The sequence below is a fragment of the Podarcis liolepis genome, assembly GCF_965112155.1.
Source record: "Podarcis liolepis genome assembly, chromosome: 15".
NCBI classification, from domain to species: domain Eukaryota; kingdom Metazoa; phylum Chordata; class Lepidosauria; order Squamata; family Lacertidae; genus Podarcis; species Podarcis liolepis.
The window spans coordinates 4195979-4212787 of record NC_139566.1 but is presented as its reverse complement, the minus strand read 5'-3'; the positions used below and the strand labels follow the sequence as shown (position 1 = coordinate 4212787).

The 16809-nt window shown below is 47.3% G+C and overlaps 2 protein-coding genes and 1 pseudogene across 4 annotated transcripts in view; 2 read left to right on the top strand and 1 right to left on the bottom strand.

Annotated features, from left to right (window-relative positions):
• Window positions 1-16809, top strand: part of HORMAD1 (HORMA domain containing 1) — a 578262-nt gene that overhangs the window by 109905 nt on the left and 451548 nt on the right. The gene's annotated exons all lie outside the window — the stretch shown is intronic.
• Window positions 1-16809, top strand: part of SEMA6C (semaphorin 6C) — a 129034-nt gene that overhangs the window by 82111 nt on the left and 30114 nt on the right. For both annotated transcript variants that reach the window (XM_083477011.1, XM_083477012.1), the window contains exons 10-14: window positions 1027-1244; window positions 3125-3256; window positions 7028-7183; window positions 7701-7874; window positions 10668-10805. In XM_083477011.1, the coding sequence (XP_083333137.1) occupies window positions 1027-1244; window positions 3125-3256; window positions 7028-7183; window positions 7701-7874; window positions 10668-10805 (818 nt within the window). The remainder of the gene's footprint in view (window positions 1-1026; window positions 1245-3124; window positions 3257-7027; window positions 7184-7700; window positions 7875-10667; window positions 10806-16809) is intronic.
• On the bottom strand, window positions 4758-5581 carry LOC310693843 (small nuclear ribonucleoprotein E-like; annotated as a pseudogene). Its single transcript has 2 exons — window positions 5560-5581; window positions 4758-5238 (listed from the first exon to the last, which is right to left on the bottom strand). The product of its transcript is annotated as a small nuclear ribonucleoprotein E-like (transcript).

Here is a 16809-nt window from a genome sequence, read left to right as displayed (position 1 = left end):
GCATGAGTTTTCTGGGATATCCAAGATGGCCGACAGTGCGCATGAGTTTTCTAGGGTATCCAAGATGGCCGACAGTGCGCATGAGTTTTCTGGGATATCCAAGATGGCGGACAGTGCGCATGAGTTTTCTGGGATATCCAAGATGGCGGACAGTGCGCATGAGTTTTCTGGGATATCCAAGATGGCAGACAGTGCGCATGAGTTTTCTGGGGTATCCAAGATGGCAGACAGTGCGCATGAGTTTTCTAGGGTATCCAAGATGGCGGACAGTGTGCATGAGTTTTCTGGGGGTTTGAGTGTGCGCATTCAACAGGGCCACATGCGCGGGCCCCGCCCTCAACTGGCTTTTAACCGCCGTGGCTTCTTCTCTCTGGGGGAATTGTGTAGCTTTGCCGTAAGACTATTGTGGTGGTTAGAGTGTCAGATCTGACCCCTGACCATTAGGTCCAGTCGTGGCCGACTCTGGGGTTGCGGCGCTCATCTCACTTTATTGGCCGAGGGAGCCAGTGTACAGCTTCCGGGTCATGTGGCCAGCATGACTAAGCCACTTCTGGCGCACCAGAGCAGCGCACGGAAACGCCGTTTACCTTCCCGCCAGAGCGGGACCTATTTTTCTACTTGCACTGGTGTGCTTTCGAACTGCTAGGTTGGCAGGAGCAGGGACTGAGCAACAGGAGCTCACCCCGTCGTGGGGATTCAAACCACCGACCTTCTGATTGGCAAGTCCTAGGCTCTGTGGTTTAACCCGCGTCCCCTTATTAAATGTATAGACTATTAAATTTGGGGGGAGGGCGTTCTTTATTACAAGGTGGATCATGACGGTATAAAAACAAAGCAAATTTATGATGACGCTGTTTGATTGTGATATGATAGCACACGAATGAAGCCTAATGAGCAGCAATAGCTACTTGCTAACATTATTAAATATCCAAAGGTCCATGGTTTAGCTATTCCAGCAGAGATGCATTTTATCCCTCTGGGAAAACAACCCGCCCTGATCTCTCTCTCCTCCGTCTCCGATTCCAGGTTATCTTCTCCCGGGTGGGGCGGGTGTGCAAGAACGACATGGGGGGCTCCCCCCGAGTGCTGGAAAAATACTGGACCTCCTTTCTCAAAGCTCGCCTCAACTGCTCCGTCCCTGGAGATTCCTTTTTCTACTTCGACGTCCTTCAGGCTGTGACGGACGTGACGCAGGTGAACGGCCGGCCGGCCATCTTCGGGGTCTTTGCCACTCAGTCCAACAGGTAACCGCTGCTGCAAAGCCTTGCCTTCCCCCAAACTTTGCAGAACCTGAGCTGCTAGCTTGTCTGGGTCCTTAAAATGCCCTTTGCCCAACCTGAGCGCTTCTCTCTTTTGGCAAGAAGGAATAAAAGGGCCTTGCGCTGAGCTCAGTCGGTTAAAACGGGCCTTGCAGAACCCGAGCTGATCGTTGTTTTCCAAGGCTTCCTTGCTATTAGCCACTGTTTGGTGGAAAGGAAGAATACGAATGGGACAGGTGGTCAGTACGTTTTGCTGAGCTGCTAGCTTGTGCAAATTCCGTCTTTCTTTTTTTATATATACATTTTTATTTTAAAAAATTAACATATTAATTCCAACATTCATACTTATGCAATATTTTGGACTTCCATCAACGCCTCTGACGATTTTCCGTTCTTTGTCATTTATTATGCATTTCTTAATTTCATATTACCTTTAATTATCCTTAACTAATAATTCATCTCATTGTCTTTTTTTGCAATATTTCAAATAATTCACCTTATCAAACTTCTTGCAAACCTACTAGCGTAATCTGTTCATCACAATTACCGTATTTTTCGCTCTGTAAGATGCACCAGACCACAAGACACACCTAGTTTTTGGAGGAAGAAAACAAGAAAAAAAATATTCTGAATCCCAGAAGCCAGAACAGCAAGAGGGATTGCTGCGCAGCGAAAGCAGCAATCCCTCTTGCTGTTCTGGCTTCTGGGATAGCTGCGCAGCCTGCATTCGCTCCATAAGACGCACACACATTTCCCCTTACTTTTTAGGAGGGAAAAAAGTGAGTCTTATAGAGCAAAAAATACGGTGCTTTTCAAATAGTCCGTAAATTTACTCCAGTCTATGAGAATCTCTGGTCCCGCATGCTTCAAATCCTTCCTGTTAGCTTATCTAATTCTGCATAGTCCATCAGTTTCATCCTCCGTTCTTCTTTCGTCGGTAGCGAATCTCGTCTTTCTGGCAAGACCTGAGCTGCAGGTTTGCATCCTAGCGGCTGTAACACGCGACAAGATGAGGCTGCTTTGCTTCGGAGAGATATAGGGAGCTGCCTTAGAGGGAGACGGACCGTTGCTTCATCTAGCACAATATTGTCCACACTGACTGGCAGCAGCTGTCCAGGGGATGTTCCCAGGTCATTCCTGGAAATTGAATTTGTGACTGTCTGCGTGGCTGCTCTGCCACCGAGAGCTCTTCCTCCTAAAGACGGCAGATGGTTTATGCATGCAACGACAGCAGCTAGGATCCTTTATGCACAAAAATGGAAGGAAGGAGAAATTTCCACCAAAGAAGAATGGATAATTAGAGAGATGAGCTATGCAGAATTGGCAAAGTTAGCCAAAATAAGAGAACCTAATGAAGATACTTTGTGGAAGACTGGAAGCTTTTTCCTTTTTTTAATATTTAAAGAAACATTATAGCATGAGGAATTCACAAGCAGGATTCAAACTCTGAGCTACAGAAGGCGTTAGAGATAATAATAATAATAATAATAATAATAATAATAATAATAATAATAATAATAATTTAAAAAAATACATTATTTATACCCCACCCATCTGGCTGGGTTTCCCCAGCCACTCTGGGCGGCTTCCAACCGAATACTAAAAACAATACAGCACCAGACATTAAAAACTTCCCTAAAACGTTATTATATTGTGGTTATGATAGAGAGAAGACAGGGTGAAGCAAGGGGGAGGAATTTAAAAAAAAAAAAACACCATGGAAAACGGGGTGGGAAGTCGACAAACCAAAAGAAATCATTATTGTGTGCATATCTGAAATATTTGTAAAATATAAGGGGGAGGAGATGTCGCAAGTTGATAGTCCTCACTGATTGCCCTGTTCTTGCTCTCTCCTCTGCATCCAGCATCACGGGCTCAGCTGTCTGCGCCTTCTACATGGATGAAATAGAGAGGGTCTTCAACGGCAAGTTCAAGGAGCAGAGGAACGTGGATGCGGCTTGGACCCCCATCCCAGAGGAGAAAGTACCACAGCCCAGGTAGGAAAGTCCCCTGCCCACCCGCCCACCCCTGGAACTGACCCATCAGGGGCAGAGAAGCTCTTTTTCCTTGTCAAGGGTGGCATTCCCACAGGGGTTCATCTCTGTCAGGCCTCATGCCAGATGGGAGCAGGGTTTAAGCATAGGCAGCGCTGGTGTGATGGCCTGGGACTCGAGTTCGGACTCGGAACCAGAGGAGTCTCAGTCCGCACCGGATCCTTTGCCTCAGGCAGCAGCTGAACCGAGTCTGGGGCCTGATCCTGAAGAGTCCCAGTCTGCACAGGTTCCCCTGCAACAAGCACCAGCTGGGCCGAGTCAGGGGCCTGATCCTGCCCGGGCTCCAGATGTGGGGATGACCTCATTGCCTCCAACTGGGCCATCACTTACAGCTGCTCCACTACCGGTTGGGTCAGGGGAGGCTGAGGCGGCCCCTGGGTCTAGTAACCCACCGACGTCCCCCGAGCTGCAGAGACTGAGGTCTGAGAGAAGGAGAGACCTGAGTACTCGCAGGAGGAGTGCTTGCCTTTGGGCGAGACAGGGAGGTGAGTCGCCGGGGGATCAGGACCAGCCATTACCCCGACAGAGATAAAAGGCTGTCGGACCCTGCCCCAGGTTGCGGGAGCAACATTGCTGTTTGCCCGAACCTGCCTGTGATCCTGTGCCTGACCTTGCCTCGTGTCCTGCCTTGGCCCTGTCGGACTGACTCCTTGAGGAACCCTTGGATTCGGGACTGGAGCTGGACCATGTTGCTCAGGGTGCAAAGATCTGCTCAGCGCCCCCCCCCCGGTTGCCCAGTCCCAGGCACGCAGGAGGGTGGAACCAGCTGCCCACCTCAGCGTCTCGCTGGCTCGGTCACTCCCGAACTCGCGGCGCAGAGCCACCTGCAGCAGAAGAGGCCGTCGCGGCGCTCTGACCGACGGCTGGGCTCTTCCCTGAACTCAACTCTCGGGCCCCGGACTCTCGGCCTGGCGCCCCTGAGAGCCCAGCGCCCGGGTGCCCCGCACCCCTAGCACCTACGGGTTAAGACGGCCCTGGTGAGAGCCAAAGGAGGGTGGTCACTCCCCCGTTCGCTCCTCTCTCCCTTTCTGCCTCTCCTTTCTGAGAAACCCTGCTTTCATCTTTATTATTATTATTTTTTGTACTAACAAAAAGGTTTATTTATAAAGAACTGGGTGGCGCTGTGGGTTAAACCACAGAGCCTAGGACTTGCCGATCGGAAGGTCGGCGGTTCGAATCCCCGCGACGGGGTGAGCTCCCGTTGCTCGGTCCCTGCTCCTGCTAACCTAGCAGTTCGAAAGCACATCAAAGTGCAAGTAGATAAATAGGTACCGCTCTGGCGGGAAGGTAAACGGCATTTCCATGCGCTGCTCTGGTTCGCCAGAAGCGGCTTAGTCATGCTGGCCACATGACCCAGAAGCTGTACGCCGGCTCCCTCGGCCAATAAAGTGAGATGAGCGCCGCAACCCCAGAGTCAGGGGTCCCTTTACCTTTACCTTACAATTCAGCACCAATGTAGAAAAGTTATTCAAAATTATGCAAGCACAAATTAAGTAACTGGCTTCATTCTTCACTCTTCAGACACCAACGGTAGAATTGGGAGTGATACCATTAAACTAGATTTTCTTCTGTAGGTTTAAGGATTAAAATAATAAGCAAAACAGACTCAATCGCTATTTCTAGTTAGAAACACTCTGTAGAAGAGTAATATTGTCTCCTTTTAACATGATTCGACCTAGCTGTTTCCTTGATTTTGTCTTGGAGTGAATCTCCTCAGCTTCATCCAGAACCAAGTTCAGATAGTCATCCAATAATACAGCCTTCTGTCCTCATGTTCACCTGTTCGTACAGCCACACCTGAATTCTGGACTTATTATATAGGTGTCTGAAGATGAGGTTGATGGGCTGCAACATCATTTTCTGCACCTTCTGGCCTTGCCAGGGCCGGCAGCTGGGCTGGGAACGACCCTGACAGGACGAGCCGACTTAGGCAGGACGGGGCAGCCAAACGCCCTGCTTTCATCTTTAAAAATAACAGATCAGGTTTCTAGTCCCTAACATCTAGCTCCTGCCCATGTCGTTCAGGGAAAAAGAGGCTTGAAAGCCTGCTGAAATTTGAGAAGCGTAGAGCAGGGTGCAAATAAGGTTTTCTAGGGGCTGGGGGTTGAAATTAGCCGGTGCCCTTGTAGAAATCCTTTGCCGTTAAACTGTGGAACTCGCTGCTACAGGAGGCAGGCAGTGATGGCAGCCAAATTGGGTGGCTTTAAAAGAGGATTGGACAAATTCAGGGAGGAGGAAAGGACTACCGGTACGGCTACTGGTCTCCATGGCTAGGGTCTGACTCCACGGTCGAAGCAGCAATTGCTTCTAAATACCAGTGGCTGGAAACCGCAGGAGGCGAGAGCGGTCTTGTGTTCGAATCCTGCCTTGCAGGTTTCCTTCCAAAAAGGCACCTGCCTGTGATAACAGGATGCTGGACTCGAAGGGGCCTGATCCACCAAGCTCTCCTGATGTCCTTAGCTGCTCAGAGTCGCAGAAGAAGCAGTAGCAATTCTTCACATCATTTGGGCAGAGCAGGCAGAGTTTCGGTCACCTGGGCAGCAAACTTTAATTTTAGGGTGGGGGGAGTAGTGCAGATTGTCATGCAATGCAGAGAGAGAGATTTCTCTCTGGTACACGTGGCCTTTTTTTTTTTTTTAATTGAATTTGAGGAGCAGATGGCAGCTGTTTTTGAAACTGCATCCTCAGCCGTCGCTAACCTCCTCTCCCACTCTTTTAAATAATTGTAAGCAGTGCTGTTCATTTTCTGGTTTACAGAACTTCATTACTAGGAGAATATATACAGTGGAACCTCGTGTTGCGAACGTGATCCATGCGGGAGGCACATTTGCAACCCGCAACGCCACGTCTGCACACGCACGTGACGCAATTCAGCACTTCTGCCCATGCGCAAAGCGCGATTTTGCGTTTCTGTGCATGCGCGAGCGCCCAAACCCAGAAGTAACCCATTCCAGTACTTCCGGGTTCGGCGTGTCCGTGACCTGAAAATTCGCAACCCGCAGCGTTTTTTTAAGCTGCATGGTTCAAGTGCAGGGGTACCTCAGGTTAAGAACTTAATTCGTTCTGGAGGTCCGTTCTTAACCTGAAACTGTTCTTAACTTGAAGCACCACTTAACCTAAATAAGCACCACTTATTTAGCCCATTAACCTTAATACAGTGGTACCTCGGGTTAAGTACTTAATTCGTTCCGGAGGTCTGTTCATAACCTGAAGCCCCACTTTAGCTAATGGGGCCTCCTGCTGCAGCCGCGCCGCTGGAGCACGATTTCTGTTCTCATCCTGAAGCAAAGTTCTTAACCTGAGGTGCTATTTCTGGGTTAGCAGAGTCTGTAACCTGAAGCGTCTCTAACCTGAAGCGTATGTAACCCGAGGTACCACTGTAAATAAATGTTCGGAAGGCAGAGAGCGTAAAGAAATCAGCCATGCCCAGAACTGAAAATGCACCATCAGTCTTGTCTCTCAAAATTTCAAATAGTTGTTGACACTCTCACACGCATAAATGTCCACAGAGGCCTGCACACACATCACAATTTAAAATAAAACAGCAAGATTCTAGTCCTCATTGTCCAAACATGTAGGCAGGGTGTGTAGAAATCTGTGTGCAGAAGCAGGAGTGGGGCTTGGAGGTTGGGTATGTGTGTGGTTAACAATTTATATGTTTCTTCCTGCCACGCCCACCCCGTCCTGACTCCTGATCTCCCACTTCCCTTCCAGACCGGGCTGCTGTGCTGGTATCGGAAAAGCTTCGAGCTTCAAAACCTCCAACAGCTTCCCGGACGAGATGCTTGGCTTCATCAAGTCCTTCCCTCTCCTTGATGAAGCTGTGCCCTCGGTCACGGAGCAGCCCTGGTTTACGAAGACCACCAGCAGGTAAATGTTTGCCAGTCATGGATAGAGCCAGGTTTGGGAGCTCATGTGCCGTTCTGCTGAATTTCCCCCTCTGCTCCTGGTATACTTTTGAATTCCTCTCCCTTGAGTTAGCTCTGTTTCCATTGAGGTGGGCTTTCCCCTCAATAGTAGCCATTTTGGGGAAAGCTTTGCAAAACCTGAGCTTTCCTTTTCTTGGAAGAGAACCTGCGCAGAACCTGAGCTGCTAGTTGAAGGGAAAGAAGTTCACCTGAAAATACGCCTTGCAGAACCTGAGCTGCTAACTAGGGAGAAATCTCCCCTTGTGAACCAGCGCCTTTAAAATAAGCCTTGCAGAACCTGAGCTGCTAGCTAGGGGCTGGGTAAATTCTCATGCGAAACCTTCTTTTCAACGAAGCATCGTACAACCTGAACTGCTAGCTTTTGAAAGCCTTGTCCCCTCTGCAAGTTCTTTAAAACAAGCCTTGCAAAATCTACAAAGTGTGGCCTTTTCTCCTGGCTCCTTCCATTCCCCTCCCAGGTACAAGCTGACCCGTCTGGCTGTGGACACAACGGCCGGCCCTTTTCGAAATTACACGGTCCTCTTTCTGGGCTCAGAAGACGGCACGGTGCTGAAGGTCCTATCCGCCACCACTGAGAATTCCACGGTCGAGACTTTGCTGCTGGAGGAAATCTCTGTCTACAACCCATCGCTGTGAGTTCTGCCCCTCTGTTTCCATGCACGCTCTTTTATTTTGATCCTTTAATTTGGAGATATATGGGGCTAAACCTGAGGCCTTCTGCTTGCAGGATTGGAGCTCAGCCACTGTTTCCTTCCAGAGCGTCGACAGTTGGGATGGGGGCAGAATTTGGTTTGGTCTGCATCCTAATGCAAAACTTGATGGGCATTTGAAGGCAAAATGCAAAACTTAAAGCAAAATCTAATGCAAATCTCAGTGTGAAGTGCCGATCGTAATGGGTTTTAATGCCCATTTAAATAGAGAAATGCGAAACATAATGTGGAATTGAATGCACATTTCAATGCAAAACTTAATGTGGAATTGAATGCACATTTCAATGCGAAACGTCATGTGGAATTGAATGCACATTTCAATGCGAAACGTAATGTGGAATTGAATGCACATTTCAATGCAAAACTTAATGTGGAATTGAATGCACATTTCAATGCGAAATGTCATGTGGAATTGAATGCACTATTCAATGCGAAACGTAATGTGGAACTGAATGCACATTTCAGTACGAAACATAATGTGGAATTGAATGCACATTTCAATGCAAAACTTAATGTGGAATTGAATGCACATTTCAATGCAAAACTTAATGTGGAATTGAATGCACATTTCAATGCGAAATGTCATGTGGAATTGAATGCACATTTCAATGCAAAACATAATGTGGAATTGGATGCACATTTCAGTACGAAACGTAATGTGGAATTGAATGCACTTTTCTATTTGCTTGGTATATTAATGTGCATTTGCCTAATTCACAGCAATACGTGAACTGTGGCACAGCTATCCTTTGAAATCCACACTTCTCCGAATTTTGCAATAGAGTTTCGCCAGCTCTGGGAAAAAATGTGTGGTTAGTGGAAAAAACAAAGAAAAACCACACATTACGGGGGGGGGGGTGGAACTGAATTGCAAAAAAAAACTGTCTGTTGCACCGTACACTAACTAAACCACTGATGTTTTTTGTGAGGACTTTTGGGAGAGAAAAATTGTGGCAAACTGAACTTAAAAACAAGGAAACAATGAGAAATGTGAGAGCGACTGAAAGGGACAGCAATCTGTCCACCTCCCAAGTTTTGTTTTCCTACTACATCAGGTCCAGCAGGTTTTTGTCGTGCTTCTCAGAAGCCAGCTGGACCTGTTTGACCAAGACATCAGTGGAGGGGAAAATAATAACCTGGGCACGTCCCAGCAAATGGTAGCTTTCATCGCATGGCTTTCAAGTCTTTCTCTTAAAAAATATTTTTAAAAGCCCAAGCCTGGCAGAACCTCCCCGCCTCCTGCAAGATCAACTCTGCCCTTCCCCACCCACACTATCTTTTCAATTAGGCTCCTTCTTCTCGCAGCAGGAACCTGTTTTATTTTGAATTTGAAACCTTCTCCCCAGCCTTCACTAACCACATTTGCAGGTGTTCTAGCGTGGGGAAATTTACTGCATCTGAGGAGGCGTAAAAGGTCTCTTTCGGCTTCTCGTCTCAGCAAAGGGGCATGGAGGGTGGGGTTTTTTTGGGGGGTGTAACCCCCTACGATTCTAGACACACACACACACACGTATTACGCAAACTCTCCTTAATTCTGCTGTTTTTAGCCTTCTAAATATTATCGGCAGGAGCCACCGAGGCAAAAATAGAATAGCTAGTTTAATTGGCAATAACATCCTTATCTTATCGGAGTCTGGGGGGGGGGGAAGGGTTCTGTCTTGGCATTTTTAATTTCTTTGCGCTTCAAGGAGTTTTGAGAGGCGAGCCGTTTCCTACCCCCCTTCTGCGCAACTTCCTGTCGCCATTTCCTTATCTCCCTGGGGTGCCCCCTGCCCACCCATTCGCTGACCCCACTCACCCGACCCCCACATTCCCTGAATTTTCTGCAACCGCAGCTAAAATGCCTAATAAAACACGACCATTTCCTCTTACGTGGCAAACTCTACAGACCCTAACCCAGCGGTTCTCAACCAAGGGTCCCCAGATGTTGTTGGACTACAACTCCCATCATCCCTGAGCTCTGGCCTTGCTAGCTAGGGGTGATGGGAGTTGTAGTTCAACAACATCTGGGGACCCACAGGTTGAGAAAGGTTGCAGGCCTAACCTAAACTCCCCAAACTCCCCAAACTCGGCCCTCCAGATGTCTTGGGAATTTCCCGTAGGGGAAATTTTCTGACCGGACATCTGGTAGAGAGATGGACTGAGGATCACAGAACACAGGTTTGGGAACTTCATGGTCAGGGAAAAAACAATGCTGTTCAGGGTTGTAAAGACTGTGGAGAGAATAATTGGGTGCACTCTTCCCACCTTGGATCAAATCTATGCTTCCAGGTGCCATAAGAAAGCGGCAGAGATAGCGCAGGATAGTGCGCACCCTGGAAATGATCTCTTTCAGCTTCTGCCTTCTGGAAGAAGGGACAGGGTTATAAAGGCTAGGACTAGCCGAGAAACAGTTTTTATCCAAATGTGATTTTGGTTTTAATCGCAGTGTAAGGAGTCTCTATGGGAGTATATTGTATTTAAATATGGGGTATCAGAGTTTTTAGGGGGCTAACCAGGCTGGGATAGCAGGCTTGTTGGTTTTTGAATGTCGATGTAGATTTTTTCAATTTCGTTGTTCTGTATGGGACAATAACAATAAAGATTATTGTATCAAACTGTGCGGTTGGAAGGGACCTCAGGGGTCATCCAGCCCAACCCGCTGCAATGCTTGATTTGATTTCAATAATCTTGCGTTTCTTTGGCGTTCTCTTCCCTTCTCCGCCCCCATCCCAGGTGTAGCGTCAGGAGGGAAGACCGGCGCGTCCTGGGGCTCGAAATTGACAAAGCCAACCACGCCGTTTACGTGGCCTTCTCTGGGTGCGTGGTGCGAGTCCCTCTCAGTCGCTGCGCTGCCTACAGTGCATGCCGCAGGTTAGTGGGATAACCTAATTTTTCTGCTTTCTGCCTCTTCCTTCTTTCCTAACTCTGCCCATCTACACTGACTGGCCACAACTCGCTAAGCGGTTGGCTCCTTACCTCTCTCGCCCTGATCGGGCCACAGTGATCCACACGACGGTCACCTCCAGGCTTGACTACTGTAATTCGCTCTATGCGGGGCTGCCCTTGAAGCTGACCCAGAAACTCCAGCGGGTGCAGAATGCTGCAGCGAGACTCCTTACGGGGTCCCTGCCATGGGATCACATTCATTCAGTGCTTTACCAACTGCACTGGCTCCCGGTGGAGTACAGGATCAGGTTTAAGGTGCTAGTTTTGACCTTTAAAGCCCTATACAGCCTAAGACCCTCGTACCTACGGGACCGCCTCTTCTGGTATGTCCCACGGAAGACCTTATGGTCTTCAAACAAAAACATCTTGGAGGTCCCGGGCCACAGGGAGGTTAGGCTGGCCTCAACCAGAGTCAGGGCTTTTTTGGCCGTGGCCCCAACTTGGTGGAACGCTCTGTCCCAAGAGACTAGGGCCCTGCGGGACTTGACATCTTTCTGCAGGGCCTGCAAGACAGAGCTGTTCCACCAGGCCTTGGGCCAGGGCACAGCCTGACCCCCTCCTTTGGCAATTCTTCACAGAACTCTAGCCCAATGGTTGCCATCAATTTGATTCTGAATTGATTTTAGAATGAATTGATTTTAGAATGCTGTGTTATTTTTACTGTTGTTAGCCACTCCAAGCCCGGCTTCGTCTGGGGAGGGCAGGATATAAGTAAAAAATTATTATTATTATTATTATTATTATTATTATTATTATTATACAATAGAGGACACTTTCTCCCAGCCCCATACCTGCAGATTGAACCTGGGGCCTCTCCTCGCCCCCAACAAAGCAGGTGTTCTTCCTAAAAATAAAGCCAAGTCTCCGGTCCTCATGATTCCAAGTGATGGGCTCATTTGAAACAGGAGCCTAGGGAGGTCTCTTATACCAAATCAGCCTGTTTGTCTGTATGCTACCCGGCTCTCCAAGGCTTCCTAAGAACCTAGGAAGAACCAGCCAAAGGGGTGAGGCCGATTAGTCCAGCATCCATCCCTCTCTGGTGTAGTTTTGGTTTTTTCTAAAGTTTTAGGGAGTGTTTGCAGGCTTCTTTTCCTTCCTTTTTTTTTTTTTTTTTTTTTTTTGCATGGGAGTTGACTGTGGTTATCATTGGCAATCATCTTTAATGATTTCTGTGCAATCTTAACAAGCGAAACTAAATTATATTATGTAAGCTTTCAGAATATTTAGAATTAGCCAAATTGGCAGATATAATAAGACGAAAACCGAAAAAGGAACTGGAGTGTCTAAATGAATACCTTAAAAGCCAAGGTTCGAGGACAGAAATCTGGCTGAGTCTGGAATAACCTTGTGAAGTGAAAGGATAAGAAAGAGGGATTTATATCTAGATGTTAGGATAGAGATGATCAGGAAAACAGGAAGACACAATGAGAGGTAAAGGACGGATTGGTGGAAGCCAATGTTTGATTTTCTTTTTAGTGTTTATATTATTAATTCGTAAGATTTGGATTTGTGTGGGTTTTTTAGAATGCTTGTTTTTGTGTTTTGTGTATTGTTAATTTTCGTTATTTTTGTTGTTGCTGTGTGGAAAATACTAATATATATATATTCCACACAGCAGCAAGAACAAAAATAACGAATATATATATATGATATATGATATAAATTCAACCAAAATGTCTTTTGAATTCCCAAGGATGCTGCAATTTTTTTTAGCACCCCTCCTTTTTGGAATTTGATAGCTGAGACATTCGACACACTGCGACAGGGCAACAGAGGCTGTGTGTGTGTGTTTGTAAGGTCTTTACAAGGGGCTGCCTACGGCCCCCTGATTCACCTTGCGTGACCCGTCCCACCCAGCCCCTCCTGCCCTGAACAGGTGTGGGCTGCCGGACCTCGCCGCTTCCAGGAAATGCCTCTCGCCGTGATATTCTGGCCGCAGCTGCCCACTTCCTTTAATGGTCAACTGAGCCAGCTGCAATCTCGCTGTCCTAAAGGCCACGTCCCCCTTTCTAAATCCCAGCGTGGCAGGGACCCAAAGATCTCTAGGGGTGGAGAAGGAGGGAGAGAAGCAGCCTCTGCGCCGACAGAGGGCGGCATCCTGGCTCGCCTTCCCGTCAGCTTTGCAGAAATCGGGGCAGGGAAGCGGTGACTAGTGGCTAGAGCAAAACGAAAGCTGGCATGTGTGTGTGTGTGTGTTTGTTGCATTCATATCCCACTTCCCCTGCACACACACACAATAATAATAATAATAATAATAATAATAATAATAATAATAATAATAATAATAATTTGTTATTTATACCCCGCCCATCTGGCTGGGCTTCCCCAGCCACTCTGGGCGGCTTCCAACCAAATATTAAAATACAGTAATGCATCAAACATTAAAAGCTTCCCTAAACAGGGCTGCCTTCAGATATCTTCTAAAAGTTTGGTAGTTATTTTTCTCTTTGAGAACTGGTGGGAGGGCGTTCCACAAGGCGGGCGCCACCACCAAGAAGGCCCTCTGCCTGGTTCCCTGTAACTTGGCTTCTTGCAGCGAGGGAACCTCCAGAAGGCCCTCGGAGCTGGACCTCAGCATCTGGGCATAACGATGGCGGTGGAGATGCTCCTTCAGGTATACTGGACCAAGGCCGTTTAGGGCTTTAAAGGTCAGCACCAACACTTTGAATTGTGCTCGGAAACGTACTGGGAGCCAATGCAGATCTCTCAGGACCAGTGTTATATGGTCTCAGCGGCCGCATTCTGGATTAGTTGTAGTTTCCAAGTCACCTTCAAAAGTAGCCCCACATAGAGCGCATTGCAGTAGTCCAAGCGGGAGATAACTAGAGCATGCACCACTCTGGCAAGACAGTCTGCGGGCAGGGAGGGTCTCATCCTGCGTACCAGATGGAGCTGATAGACAGCCGCCCTGGACACAGAATTGATCTGCGCCTCCATGGACAGCTGTGAGTCCAAAATGACTCCCAGGCTGCGCACCTGGTCCTTCAGGGGCACAGTTACCCCATTCAGGACCAGGGAGTCTTCCACACCTGCCCACCTCCTGTCCCCAAAAACAACAACAACAACAACAATAATAATATTTTTTTATTTGTACCCCGCCCATCTGGCTGGGTTTCCCCAGCCACTCTGGGCGGCTTCCAACAAAGACCAAAAATACACTAAAAGGAAAGAACTAAAGGTGTTGCACGTGGTTCTCCTTGCTCCTCGTTTAATCCGTACAACAACCCAGCGAGGCAGGCTAGGCTGAGAGAGGCGGTGAGCAGCCCAGGGCCACAACCAGTGAGCTTCAGGGCCAAGCGGGGAATTGAATCTGGATCTCCAAGTCTGGCACTAGCCACTATACCACGCCAGCTCTCAGCGATGTCTCTTGTGGCACCTGTTAGGATATTTCCGTTCCACCTTAAAAGGGAGCAGGCTGTGAGTCACAGAGTCTGCGTATTTCCTGTTCACAGGATGTTTATGTTTTCTGTTGCTTTCGTTTCTCTCTGTGCTGGAGACACTGACGCAGGCAGTCATGTCTTTCTTTGTTCTGATCAACGCTTATTAAAACTTGTAAATAATGCTCTCCTGAGTGCAACTTTTGCTGTGACTATCTGCTGATAGAGTGTGCATGAGCTCTAGAATGTGGCAAGATATTTTCTAGAAACTCATGTCGCTAATTGCTGGTACTGCGTGCCTACGGGAGATCGATGGATCGTCCGGCAGACGGCTTGGGGCCATGATGGACTTTGTCTCCCTGGCAGTATCCCAACAGTATCCTCGTTTAATCCGTACAACAACCCAGCGAGGCAGGCTAGGCTGAGAGAGGCGGTGAGCAGCCCAGGGCCACGCGGGGAATTGAATCTGGATCTTCAATTCTGGCACGCCAGCTCTCAGCGATGTCTCTTGTGGCACCCCCCCCCCCAAAAGCTGTATATGAGTGCAATATATATATATATATATATATATATATATATATATATGCTATATGCAGGTTTTGGTGTCTTCGGGTGTCTTCCCGTGTAAGAGTTGGGGTGTCTAGGCGACGTTTCGACGAGGTCTCACTCGTCATCTTCAGGCTGGTGCTTTCGGCTTCTTGTTACTGGAACAGAGCAGGATCTCAGTGTTTGAGTTCCTATAAATACTGTTGAGGGGGTGTGGTGTATAGCCTCCAACGTTCTGGGCAGAGAGGAAGTTCCCAGGTTAGTGTGCCTTTTCTTCTTTTGTTCCTTAATTACTTGAGGGATATCTTGAGTGATTTCTTGAGTGATATTCTGAGTACCACTTAGGTGGGTCATTAAGTGTGGATTAGTTGCTAAAGCTTTCGTGTCTTGACCTCTTGAGCTTGTGAAGAGTTTTTCTGAGAAGATGGCTGTACTGCACTTAGTTGTGCTCTGGCTTGGCTTCGTGTATAGGGGCGAGCTGTGGTTTTGTGCCCTGTGCCAGCCAGATCTGTGTAGGGATTGCAGGGGGGTGCAGCATCCGGAGGTGCCACTATGGTTTGGCTACTGGATGGTGTCTGTAATTTATCTGTGGAGAGGGTCTGGGTTTGGGTCTGGTGTGGTTGATTGGTGATGGCGTTCTGTGTGCCTCTGGTTCTGGTGTCGGTTTTTGTGGGGAGGGCTAATTTCCAGATGTCTGGCAGGCGGGACGTGTCGTCACGCTTGTTCATGTTGTGAGGGTGTTTCTCTATCTCGATGGCTTCCATGATTATTCTCTTGTGGTGATGTTCCATGTTAAAGAGCAATTTGGAATCTGCAAAATTAATTTCGTGTCCTGTTTCTTTCATGTGTTGGAAAAGAGAGGAAGTTTTTTCTTCTTTTTTGACGGCATTCTTGTGTTCTGCGATACGTGCATTTATTCGTCTGTTTGTTTGTCCAATGTACGTGGCTGGGCAGACTTTGCAGGGTATTTCATAGACCCCTTGGTTTTCCAACTGGATTTTATCTTTGGGGTTTCTGAGGATATTGGCTATTTTTTGGTTGGTGCAAAAGGCTGTTTTGATATTGTGTTTATGGAGGATTTTGCTAATTTTATCTGTAGTGCCTTTGATATAAGGAAGGAGGGCCATGCCATTGTTTTCTTCTGTGTCTTGGTTTTTGGGGGGTGTTTCTTTTTGGATTAGCTTCGTAACCCTGTTTTGCTGGTATCCATTGGCGATTAACACATTTGAGAGATTCTGTAACTCAGTTGTCAAGTGGTCTTTGTCAGCCAGGCGTTTGGTTCTGGAGATGAGAGTCTTGGCTACGGAGTTTATTTGTGCAGGGTGGTGGTGTGATTGTGCATGTAAGTAGCGGTTGGTGTGTGTTTTTTTCCGGTAGATAGTGTGTCCTAGGGAGCCATCAGTTTTTTTGTAGATTAGGACGTCAAGGAAGGGAAGTTGGTTGTTGGCTTCTATTTCCATAGTGAATTGTATTTTGGGGTGTAGGCTGTTGAGATGTGTGAGGAAGCTATCTAGTTTTTCTTTCCCGTGTGGCCAAATTACAAAGGTGTCGTCAACATATCTGAGCCAATATATATATATATATATATATATATATATATATATATATATGGGTTGTTTTGTCCTTTGGAACAAAGGCATTGGGTTTCCCAACAAGCTGGGAATAGTGGGAGTGGTCCCTACTTGCAAATCAATAGTCAATAGTCACAAAAACGAATCCATTCAGAAGTATGTGTTCTGACAGGGATTACAAACTCAAATAGAGATTACAAACTCTTTATGTGGAACTGGCGAAGTTGAAGGAGAAAATTAGGAATCGACCCGATGAACGATTTCAAAGGGACTGGAGCAAATTTATAAATGATTTGAAAGAAAGTTGTAAACACCTAAAAACGTTTGTAGCATTAACGCGAAATGTTTTGTAATGTGGAAAGAGCTAATTTACAAATGAAAGGGTGATTGTTAAATGATTATATATGGTAAAGAAGTGATTATAGAAATCTGTTA